The 13089-nt window shown below is 35.4% G+C and overlaps 1 protein-coding gene across 1 annotated transcript in view; it reads left to right on the top strand.

Moving 5' to 3' along the window:
- The window catches only part of LOC107702585 (tyrosine-protein kinase transmembrane receptor ROR2-like), an 89441-nt gene that overhangs the window by 54279 nt on the left and 22073 nt on the right, over positions 1-13089 (top strand). The window contains exon 3 of the mRNA XM_016504942.1: positions 11333-11413. Coding sequence (XP_016360428.1) covers positions 11333-11413 — 81 coding nt within the window. The remainder of the gene's footprint in view (positions 1-11332; positions 11414-13089) is intronic.

Below are 13089 nucleotides of genomic sequence, written 5' to 3'. Positions count from 1 at the left end.
TTTTTTATGCCCAAACATACACACTACACACTGACTAAAATTCAAAAAGTGAAAAAGCATAATAGGACCCCTTTAAGGACAAATCTTAAATGGATATTTCACCAAAAAATGACAATTCTGTCATCATTTACTCACGTCATGTCATTGCAAATGCAGAAACTTGTTTCTGTGTAACATACTCTCATCTTTTTTCTCCATCCAATGGAAGTCCACACTACCAAAATTTCCAAGCTTCAAAAAGTTCAAAAAGACATCATAAAAGTAATTAATGTGAATCAAACAGTTCAAGTCTTATGATAAGAAACGATGAACAGATTTAATTTAGGCATTTATTCACGTATAAACATTGAGAAATGCACATTGAATATGTCATTGAATAGTGTAGCATTTTATTTTATGGGGAGTTTGAGAAGGTAACATGTTTTAATAAACTCAGACGTTTCTGCAACAAGACAATTGTATGACTTTTTTTTTTAAAGAAAAGTTCTATGGCATCTGCTATATTTTGAAAGGTTAGCCTACATCTTGTTAAGACCAACAATAAGAACTGCTTTCAAAAGTAAAGGTCCTTTATTGGCATCTGTGGTTCCATAAACAACCTTTAACATCCACACAATCTTTCCATTGCACAAAAGGTTCTTTATAGTGGAAAAAGGTTCTTAAACCGATCTCCACGTTCTGTTAAGATCTCTTCATTGAAAGGATGGTTCTTCTGTGGCATCGCTGTGAAAGCCCACTCTTGGAGAGCGGAGTGTTTTTCTTTGAGGATAGCACACAGAATAGTGCGACTCGATGGCCACCTCATGTGAATGGAATTTATTGCTTTGCTCTAATAACAGGATGGTTTCTAAAATAAACTATTATGTTGGCAGAAGGTCCACAAATCTGGTCTGTAACATGTCTGATGAAGCACTCTGTAAGTTTTCTCGCTGTCCTCTCTGCAGAATATTGCCCGCTGCCCCACTTTGGGCGATTTTGCCAACGTCATAACAGTCATATGAGCTATAGACGGCTATCCGGGGTGGAAAGTTTAAGTTATCCTTGTGTCAGCGGATGTAAATTGCAGCATGTCGTCTGACATGAGCCAGTGAGGTGGGCTGTAACTGCCTGATGTTTTGTTAATGTGAGTTTTGTCAGCTTTCCAGCTGGAGCGTTACACACTAGACACACTAGTCATTCCTGAATGTGAGAGCGCCTGGTATAGTCCGGTTGACACAGAGTCATGTTTACATTACCATGTAAAGCTCAGCTTTACTTACAAACCTAACCACATCTACTTTAAGTGACAAGTGAATTTTTCTGCCAACAAATTTTATTTTATTATTTAAACGATAAGTCCACTTCCAGAATAAACATTTTCTGATAATTTACTCACCCCCATGTCATCCAAGATGTTCATGTCTTTCTTTCTTCAGTCAAAAAGAAATTACGTTTTTTGAGCAAACATTCCTGAATTTTTCTCCATATAATGGACTTCAGTGGTGGCCAACGATTTCAAGGTCCAAAATGCAGTTTCAGTGCAGCTTCAAAGGACTCTACATGATCCCAGCCGAGGAATAAGGGTCTTATCTAGTGAAACAATCGGTCATTTTCTGGGAAAAAAAATTATATTTATACACTTTTTAACAATTCCTGGAACGTTTTCCTCAAAAAACTTAATTTCTTTGTGACATGGGGGTGAGTAAATTATCAGGAAATTTTTATTCTGGAAGTGAACTTATCCTTTTTTTTTTTTTTTCATTATTATTACTCTAAGTGACGAGTGAATTTTTCTGCCAACCAACAAATTTTTTTTATTTTTTTTTTTTATTGCTCTACTTTAAGTGACAAGTGACATTTTCTGCCAACCAACAATATTAGCACAATTTTAGGTTTTATTTTATTTCAACAAATTTATTTTATTTATTTTTTATTTTTTTATTGCTCTACTTTAAGTGACAATTGACATTTCTGCCAACCAACAATTTTAGCACAATTTACTTTGATTATAATTATAATATATATTATAATATATTATAATTTACAATCTACTTTATGACAAGTCGATTTTTCTGCCAACAATTTTGGCACAATTATAGATGTTTTGTGTTTTGTTTTGTTTTGTTTTGTTTTGTTTTGTTTTGTTTTATTATTTTATTTTACTCTAAGTGACAAGTGAATTTTTCTGCCAACCAACAATTTTAGCAAAATTTTAGACGTTTTTTATTTTATTTTATAGCATTTTTTTTTTTTTGCTTATTGTATTTATGGCATGAAATCAAAATCGGTTGTTGGTAAGAAATCGAAATTGATCCCATTTTTTGACTGAGTAAAGTTGTTCGAACTTTGGCAGCCACTTTAGTAACGCTGTGACTGCAGCGTTATTCTATAGAGTTGAATGCATTGGGCAGTGCTGTGGTCTGCATTACGTGATCAATTTTACACTATGCTCCTCATTTTAAGTGATGACCTATTACACTTTATATATTTAGTCTTATGACTACCAGCATTCCTGCAGATAAACACAGTGCCCAGAGGGAGTTTATGTATGTGCAGAGAGCTGTTATTATCCCATCATTTGTGTGGAAGATCTGAGCAAAGCTCGTACGCTGCCATGTAATTACACTTTTGCCCTGAAAAATACACTGCTCTGATATAAGCCGGACTTATGACATTTCACATGTACATGCATCACACTGGCTATTCTTTGCATTAGGTAGGTGGATGAATGGAAACATATCTCCTAAAATTACATCTTTTTGGCACCTTATTAAATTGTTATTCTCCTGTTGAATTGATTTAAAGATCAGAATTGCCTTTGTCAGAGCAGCATTACATTTATGTCAGATTTGGATTTTGTACATCTGGCAGGGTCTCCTCAGATCCTCTGAATGCTGCAGGCCTTGGAGGATTTGAAATACAAACAAATGTTTGCTCTTACCGTCTCTTTTGAAGTCTGTTTCCAATGGCCTGGCCAATGTTGAGTTTACTGCGAGGGTGGTCCTCAAATTCTTGCATTTAAAAACAGATTTGATTGATTGATTTTCTATGTAAGAAGCCCTTGTGAACACTTCTGTGTTTTTGTGAAACTGACTAACTAATCAATTTGAGTACTCTATTTTTAAAAAATCCTCGATTTGCATTTTGCCTGTGTCGAGTAACCGGCAAAAAAACGGAAGTGGCGCATTCCACGGACGAGAATCCATGAAATGCGTTATTAGACCCATTTCCAAGTTTGCATAATATATTAAACCCATTTAAAAATCACAATAAAGCATAATGCTATTGTGAAATCACAAATGCTACGTTTCAAATAAATATATGCGATGCAGGTTTAATATACCGTATTGGCCCGAATATAAGATGACCGCGTTTTTTCAGATGTATTTCCAAGAAAAAAAACATCGTCTTATATTCGGGTCAATACGGTATGTGCTTTAATTACAGTAGTCAACATTTGGAGTGGATCAAAAAAATTCATCAGTTGTCCTAAGACAAGAACCCATTTTGGTTTTAGAACAACTTTGAAAGGTTTTGATCCACTTCAAATGTTGACCAGTGTATTTACATGCATGTAGGTTACGTATGTGCGTGTCAGAGCGGCTCCGCTCACAGTAAATGCTGCTCCACACAAACTGTTATCATTTACATGTGTGGAGCATCTCAAACTCCATCTCTGCATATTGTTGTGAGTTTGGGTTCATTAACATTCATCTGGGAATGCAGTGTGCGCCATTTCATCAAGGTAAATCATTTATAAATCTACGTAAACATAGGAGAATACTTCAATATCTTTCTCAATATGTTTACTGTTCATCGTGATTTCAAAATAAAAGCTCAAACTCTCGCTAATAAGTAATAGTTAATAAGTTTTGACATATTCAAGAAATTACAGTGGCTGTAGCATTTCTGTCATAAAGAAATGGCCAAATATTAAAGATTAAGTTGACATTTGAATTAAATGTTATTTAGTCAATATTAAACAAGGATTAGATTGTGCAGTAAAGTGTAAAAACAATCGTCAGGCCGCTAGCGCCCTCTGCAGTCATTTGTTATAATGCATAATGTACATTAGCTCTATTGTTTATAATACATTATAGTATATTTTAACAGTTTTGTTCAATAAAACCATATGATTACTTGCTTTTGATACTTTATTTGAACCAATTATTATTGACTCATTACTATTATATATGTTATAAAAGCTATTGTTCGCTTGGGTCTTTTTTTTTGTTGTTGCCACAAACAATGTGATTACTCGATTAATCGGCAGAATAATCGACGGATTACTCGATTACCAAAATAATCATAAGTGACAGCCCTAGTCTACTGGTGTATACAGATACTGCGTCCAAATACAGGACAAGTGCATTGATGGATACGTTTGATGTGGTCAGGAATTGCAGCACTTGATTTGATGTTGTCACATGATATTGTGAGATTAGATGTCATTGGATGATGAGTTTAACGAATTGACGGCATTGGTGACTGTTCCGTATTAGATGCCAGTTTAGAACAATGCCGGCTTTGATCCACATCTCAGAAGTTCTTTAATGCTATTGGAACAAGTACATTTCAAACTAATGAGCCACTGCTGACCTCACTAACCATATCAACCAAGCTGTTCTGTAACTGGATCTAAGGAAACTTGTTTTGGGGTTTTACATTCTCTGAAGGAAACAAACGGTTCAGGAATGCTGTAACGCTCCCTTCCCCAGGTTATTGCTTATGTGGCCTGTGCCTGTCAGGAACCACCACGAGCTGTTTTCCATGCTTGTCACCTCATGCTAAGTACATCTGCAGATGTGCTGGTGAACCAGGTCTGGAAGTTGATCGTCTTGGTGTCTTTTTGCAGATCCAGAATGTGCCCAGTCAGACCTGAAACATAAAACGTACTGATCCCTCTTTCAAAGCTAACACAGTTGCTCATATATGGTCATGGCCAGAGCTGGGTAGTAACTGATTACATGTAATCTGGATTACGTAATCGGATTCCAAAAAGTAAGTACTTGTTATTCGGTTATGAGTATTTTAAAATGTAATGCAATTAGACTATAGTTACTTTTTTATTGATTACATGATTACATTTTATTCACACAATAGCTATAAATTATTCATCATTTGATTTCTTTTTCATCTTTTAAATGTTCCTTTATAAAACAGCCTACCACTTGTATACCTTCAGAAAGTCTTCCAGTTTTGTGGACATTCACACCGAGACCAATCACTAGTCAGAAAGCTATAATTACACAGAAAATTGAGAGGCCGCACTCAATTTGAGATCTGGATTTACAAAAATAATTTAATGCTCTTTATGATGTTAATGATAACAAATAAATATTTGCTTCATCTTTGTATTTTTATATCAGTATGGTACAAGATTATCCTATTTAAATCAATGTGATAAATGAGTTAGGTCAGAAGTAATCTAAAAGTAATCAAAAAGTAGTCTGATCATATTACCTAAAATGTGTAGCCTAATGTATTGGATTATGTTACTAACTACAATTTTTGTCATGTAATTTGGAATCCGTAATCTACCCAGCTCTGGTCAGAGCCTAAACAAAACATCTCATCCGTGGAAGAGAATGCAATGTTCTTCTCGATTTACTTCATGGGAAGCTACAGTTAACTAAATGGGTTTTTAGTGGTGTTGTTTTTCCCAACCAGTTCAGCTCTTCCAAGGTTTCTCCCCTTTATCCCGCTCCTTTATTTTATGAATCTGGCAACCAGTTCCGGACTAAACGGTTCTCCAGAGGACGAGATGGAGTGTTAACAAGCTTCTACATTCTCAGTCTGGCCGCGGGTGTGCTGCCCCCATCCTGGAGCCGGACTCTCCCATGGGGGGGCGGCTCGGCGCGCTGCAGCCATCACCTCTTTATGAGCGCTCCGAGTGGCCTGCTTGCCGACAGTTGCCAGGCGAGTAACTCGCTGAAAAAGGAGAATCCGCTGTGAAAGGTGGTGATTCAGAGGCTTGAGTGCTCGCAGGCACCCTGAGCCAAAATAATTAGATCAGCGTCTTTCCCCAGGTCTCCACACTGGCCCTTTTGTTGGCCTCCCTCCAGTGTGGTGGCAGCAGCCTGCTGATTACTGCTGTGGGCAGCTAACACGAGGGTTGAAGGTTCAGCCCTAACTAGAGCTGACTTGGGAACTGATAAGATGCATGATAATAAGACGTTCCAAGAAATTACAGAAGAAAAAAAATGCATTTACGAACACGACTCAGAGTGCTGAACTCCTTTTTTTTTTTTTTTTTTATGAATCCAGTCTTTAATATAGGCAGTGTTGGGAAGGTTAGAGATTACCTTGTTATAAAAAGTAGTGTAACTATTTCAATTACTTTATTAAAGTACTGTAACTGATTACATTTGATTACTTTTTCGTTACTTTTCTAGATTTCTAATAAATGTATTCAACTGGCAGGGTTAACCTTACAGTAGTACTCAACACTGATTACTGTCAGACTTTCTAAATCCTTTGTCACTTTAAGATTAGAATAATTTAATTTTAAAGCACAGTCACCACAAAATCAGACTTTAGCACCTCTTCTTACTTTGAGGTCATTCTGAGGTTAAATACTGATTTAAAATCATAACAAGAAACCATTTAATAGCTATGATGCTGTTTTTGAAATCAAATCTTTGCATAGCTATGACAGAAAACACTGGCATCTAACAATGCTTTGGAAAAAAATACAGTCGATCTTAAACAATAAAGCACATAAATCCTAATAGGAAATAAAACAGTTATTAAATAAGCATGTGTCCTATTCTGTGAACTCCTGAAACATTGGTGTGTCTCATATTTTAGAGCAGTCAGTGCAATTTGGGAAAGAAATCAATCAAATCTGTATGTTTGTAAAAATATTCAGATGTAACCCCCTTTGTAATCATTAACATTTTCATAAGTAACTAATTTAATTACAAACTTTTTCTTTTAGTAACTGTAACGGATTACAGTTACATTTATTTTGTAATTAAATTGTGTCATTCTGTTACATGTAACTAGTTACTCCTCAACAGTAAATATAGGAGATGTCTCGGAGACGTTCAAAATGTGTGTTGTTGAGGCCTCCCGGAACAGTTGAGGTGAGAACCGCTGTTATAATTTGCATATTAAGCTGAGATTGGAGAAAGTAGTTTAACAAAAAAATTTTAATCACTGTAATGTTTTTAGTAGCATGATTGTTGTAGTGTGTGCAGAGCGAATTCAAGCGAGCTCAAAACCAGTTATAGAAAGTTTGTGAACAGTATTTGTCAGTCAGTGTGCATGTAAATTTCCTTGTTTTCCAGACAAACAACATACGCTTTTTCATCTCGGGTTTGCTTCCACAACTCGTTGCCAAAGTCAGCCTACTTATTCACTTTGTTTTGCCTTCGGCTTTTCCTTTTGCACATGATTTGAGAGCGGAAACACCTGTTCATGGCTCAGAGGTGCTAAACTACATGTGTTTTTAATTATTTTTTGTTAAAATTAAACACAACCGTGATTGTGGTGCTACAGAAATGGCAGATGGGCCTTCGCTTTCCACATAATCTGACTCCATTTTTACATTTGCTACACAAATCTGCTTTATTTGTATTGACTTAATGACTTAAGACTCATTAACGGCAAGAACATTAACTATATTAGCGTCCACACTAATGAACGATAACATTCTTTTCGTTTATAAGCATGCCCTGCAGTTATCGTCTTTCACTTTAAATGCTCAAGTAGTTTTGGGTGTCAGTGTTTTCATCGTTCATCACCTGGAAGAAAGTGTTCTAATAGTGATTCCAACAATATTGTCCCTCTGTGTTATCATTATAGCTGGGGTATGACTTCTCTGTTCGCATTTAATTAGAGCGATTGCGGTCTTTTACATCTTTTTAAGGTTCCAAAAGGTTTTTTTTTTTTTTGCAGTGATGCCATAGAACAGGGTTCCTCAATATCACTCTCTGACAGCAGATGGCACTAAACTGTAGAAATGCAGCCGTTACCCTGGGAACCCCATAAATCAGGGTTCCTCAATAGGCGGCCCGCGGGCCACATCCGGCCCATGAGAGAAAAAAGTTTGGCTCACGCTAATTTCAAATAATGTGGCATGAAAATTCAAACGCAGCATCAGAAAGCTACATTAACTTCCATCGTGTCTACACCGGACGCGAGCGGCACGGCGCTACGCAATAAAATACAAGATTATAATTAGGGATGCACCGATACCACTTTTTCCAGTACTCGCCCGATACCAATACTTTTATTTTTGGTACTTGCCGATACCGAGTACCGATACCGATAATTTATTTTTGGTACTTGCCGATACAGAGTACCGATATTTTTATTGCATTTGTACATTTTTTAAATATTGGGTACAGAAACCAAAAGGGTAGCTTTGTCGCTTACAGTGTAGATACGATGTGACAGCAAAAACATGGCGAGTGTGTAGAAAAGAAAAGTGGACATGGAAAATAGATGATTCAAATGTGAATGGACTGAACAGTTTTGAGTGAGTGACTGATAGGCCTACCATCTTTGCTATGGAATACACAAGTTGGTTCGCAGTGAGTTCACAGTTTTAACATACAAGTTTGCTTTAATTTATTTTCAAGATCTGAGGTACAATATCTATTGTTGCTTTCACTATGGCTATAAAGAATCTAATAATTGAATCTGCAATTAGGGAAAGTGGAGAGAAGAGATCCAGTCTGGGAAAGAGCAGGAACAGTTGATTTTTTTTGTTTGTTCATTTGTTTTTAATATTCAACATGCAAAGTTCTTCTGTATCTAAATGCAAAAATGTTCATAATTATTTGAATAAAACAGACTACTGGGGGGAAAAATCTGAATATTTATCTTGCGACCATCTTTTGATTATTTTAACAAAAGCAACAATAATATACTAATTGTAATAATAATAATTTACATTTATATATATATATATATATATATATATAGGTCAGTGGCCCTTGGCTTGGTATTGTTGGCAGAATTCGGCCCTCGGCGAAAACTAATTGAGGAACCCTGCCATAGAAGGACCATTTTTGGCTCCTCAAAAAACCTTTCAGTAACCAGTTATTAAAAGAACCATTTTTTTCTTGGTGTGAAGAACATTTTAGTAATCTGAAGAACCTTTTTTCACTATAAAGCACCTTTTGTGCAATTCCTTGGATGTTAACGAATATTCATGGAACCACAGAATCCAATAACGAACCTTAATGTTTGAGAGTGTAGAGTTTCTCATTTATGAAGAGACATGGTGTGGCCATCTGGTTTAATATTTGGAAATCTATTAATAAATTGTAAAAAAAAAAATAATTTAAACGTTTTGAATTTCACATCTGTAGAGCATGAATTATGTTCTTTTGCAACTTTCCAATTCTGTGGTGCTGATTCCATTAGGATGCCATTAATAATCCACAAATGGATTCACGTAAAATGTGTACATTCTAAAGCGTCCTCTGCTTTTCTGTGTGACTCATGTCTTTGGATTGTGCATTAGTTTCAGGCACTGGAATGTTTGAGATATTTCGTGTGTGAATTAAAAGAGAAATGTGTCTGTAACCCTAGTGTATGTGGGTTCTGCCATGGCCTCGCCGGCTCTGAAAGACACCATCTGTGCGTGTTATGGCAGATAATCATTCAACAGGCTGCGAGGCGGCATTAAATAAACCTACAGAACCAATGTTTGATTAGCGGAATCACCAACTTCATCAAGATCCTCCTAACCTTTGCAGTTCTTTGTTTTAGCACAGACGAATGTTAAATAGGCAATGTATATTTTACGTAAGTAGTTGGCTGACTTGTCTTTGGAGAGCCAATCTGATTTGTTACACAATGATGATTTGTAATCTTTCGAATGTAAAGTTGCGGTAGTGCTGTAATAATTTTATTAAGAATAAAAAATCAGGACAGGATAATTTTCATTACCGTATTTCAGTACGTATGGAGTAAAACGAGCCATGTGGTGTGTTTGTTAGGACTGTGTGGATGAGTCCTAATCACTCACGAATGCTTCAGCTGGCAGCGCGTTATGGATTATTACTTGAATACAGCACTGTAATTACGTGGAAGACATTGCCCAGCTGTGTATAGCATGTCAAATGTGGTTTTCGACACAGCTTACTTCTATTTGAGGATAATTTGCCTAAAAACAATTTAATTTATTGGAACCGATGAAACGAAGAAATAATTGCAACAACATATTAAGCAAGCATAATTTATGCCCCATATGCAATGGTTCTCACACTGTTTTCAGTCTCAGAAGGAAATCACTCCACACTGTTAAACAAGCATGTAATTTGCCTTTAACCACATACAGTGAGCTTGTTAAACACCGGCCCAGTTACCATCTGATGATTATATGAAAACTCCACTCGTGTTGTCTGTGTGATCAACTCAATTTAGGGTATTTATGGAGCATCTCGGATACCACACTGTCAGCAGTAATGTGTTTTATTATTTACTTTTTGGAACAGATGAAGGACAAACTAAACGCCGTTTCAGATCAAACACTCAGGGTTCAAGCCGCCTGAAGCTGATTTTTTTCTTGCATCACAATTAATGGTAATTTTCCAGTGAAGAGAGCTCTTAGTCGTAGTCTAATATTTTCTTTATTATTTTGCTGTTGGTGCAAAATAATATGATCTAAGAAGAATTCTTAAAAAAAAAAAAAAATCTAGCTTTAATAATGCACATGTAGGCCTATCTCATTTTGGTTTCATGTGAAAAATTACAATTTTCAGCCATTTTATTTTTATTTATTTATTTGTATTATTTTTTTTGTAAATTTATTTTTGTCACTGATTCCCCACAGAAACATTTGATTTTATATGTTCACTGTTCACAGTAGAATATGTATATTCAAGTCACTGTATGAATTGCATGTTTGTGTGTTTCTATAAATGACCCGTTGGTAACACTTTAGAATAGGGAACACATTTTCACTATAAACTAGGATTTTTTCCCTCAGTAAACTCCTAACTTGCTACTTATTAATAGTTAGTAAGGTTGTTGTTAAGTTTAGGTATGGGGTGGATGACGGGATCTAGAATAAATGCAGAATAAAGCATTAATATGTGCTTTATAAGTACATATGCTAGTAATATGCATGCTAATAAGCAACTATTTAATAGTGAGAATTGATCATTAAAATAAAGTGTTACATACCTGTTTAACCTGTCTTTGAATTTTAATATGGGTTTACAGCTGCTGCTGTTGTTGCGTATACTCTCGAATTACAAGTGATCAGTTTTACAAGTTACTTTTACCGATGCTAATGTTCAGTTATTCCATTATAATAATTTGATAAGAGCGCATCTTGCTTGTTAGTCTGTTTATTTGAGCACAGGTCTTGACTGATGTATCTGTTCTGCAGTGGCTGACATGAACCTAACGCAGTCTGGAGAGATCGAGGCTGTAGCTGAGGCCCAGAGCGGAGGACTGCCAACAGCTGAAGGTACAGGAACACAAGGCCTGATTAAACTCTATCCCGAAAGCATCATCCCAACACTGTGTATTCATATGACCTTATATCATGCAGTTTAATTTTACTCAACTTTATCACAATCTCACAGACCACCAATTTGGAAAATCCAGGTATACAGCTTCTAAAAGAAAAGTTCAACCAAAAATACTTTTTATAATGCTCAATTCCTTTTTTTTATAGTGCATCATCAGTTAGCACCACATACAATGGGTCCAAAATCCCTCTCCGCATAACTGTATATTAAACATTAAATATGTTCTTATTGGCTTTTAAGGCCTGTTCACACCAAGAACTAGAACTATAATGATAACTCTATTAAAAGAGAAAACAAAACAATGGACAATAACATGTTTCTTATAAGTGTGCACTGCAGTTATGTCATCTGCTGACACAAGAGAGCCGCATGTTTAGAAAGCCATGTAAAATTAATTTAAGTTCAACTTTTAAAAAACATGTCTTGAGACTTTATGGTGGTTTTTCTGCATCTCATGTTTTTAAAGGTGACATATCATGAAAATCTGACTTTTCTGCTATAATCAGGTTCCCGGTGCATCTACCAACCAAGGAAACGTGAAAAAGATTAACTCAGTAACTTTGTTTTGATAAGCTTTTTTCTGCAAGCGTCTGAGAAAACAAGCACAACTTATATTACATATTGTAAAAAGGGGCATAATATGTCACCTTTAAATGAAAAAAGTGATCTTTTGTTTTCGGTCCTTAGTATTAAACTATACATATATACATACTGTACATTATGCTTTTTGTTTCTAATTGTTTAAGCAACGTAATTAACCCTTGTGCGTCCTTTTGGATGTTTTTGTCAGTTTTATTTTTTTTAAAACTGCTATTTTTAATCGCAGTGCCATTTAACTGTAAAATGATGCCATTTTTGTTAACAGGCTTTCATTCTGTTGGTAAGGCTTCAAAAGTACATTTTTTTTTTTACTATGTTTTAGCAGATGGTGCCATTTTTTCAGGTTTGGCCTATAAAGCAAATACTCGCTTTATTCCTGTTTTCTGCTTCTGCAAATTATAGAGCCAATTGGATAAATAATGCAGCTATAATTGTGTGGGTGTGTTGGTATGGATGTCAGAGTGTGGTTTGTATGCGTGTCCTAAATACAATTTTTGTGTGTTTGTGTGTGCGCACCTGTAATGTTTGATAGAGAGAAATTATACTGTAGTGCGAATCATAAATCCCACCGCTGTGTAACGCTGGGATCTAATTATTAAAAGCACAACTTGTTTAGATTTATGGCTTTGATTTTCTAGCAGGTATAGAGTTCAACATGTTTAATAAAATTTATATTTGATATAAAATATTGTTTTTAAATCATTTTCATAAACTTAAACCTCTATAACTTTTTTTTTTTCACTTTTTAAACTCTTTTTTTACTTCAACAATAATCTGCCATGGGTCTTCTTTAAAATGAGACCAAATTCAACTCCCAAGCTTCAAATTTTTATGACACGGATATTTTTGTCCCCTATGGAACTATGTGTAACTTTTTTTAATTGATGCACAAGGGTTAATTATATATGGTTTAGAAACGTTATTTTAAACATTATGCACCTTTTTTCAAAGATAGTCGTGTTATTTTATTGCTTTGAAGAAACGTGCATTAGTAATATTTTGCTCGATGCGC

The sequence above is a fragment of the Sinocyclocheilus anshuiensis genome, unplaced genomic scaffold, assembly GCF_001515605.1.
Source record: "Sinocyclocheilus anshuiensis isolate Anshui unplaced genomic scaffold, SAMN03320099.WGS_v1.1 scaffold210, whole genome shotgun sequence".
Classification (NCBI taxonomy): domain Eukaryota; kingdom Metazoa; phylum Chordata; class Actinopteri; order Cypriniformes; family Cyprinidae; genus Sinocyclocheilus; species Sinocyclocheilus anshuiensis.
The sequence above is the reverse complement of the archived record's forward strand: the minus strand, read 5'-3'. Positions and strand labels throughout refer to the sequence as shown.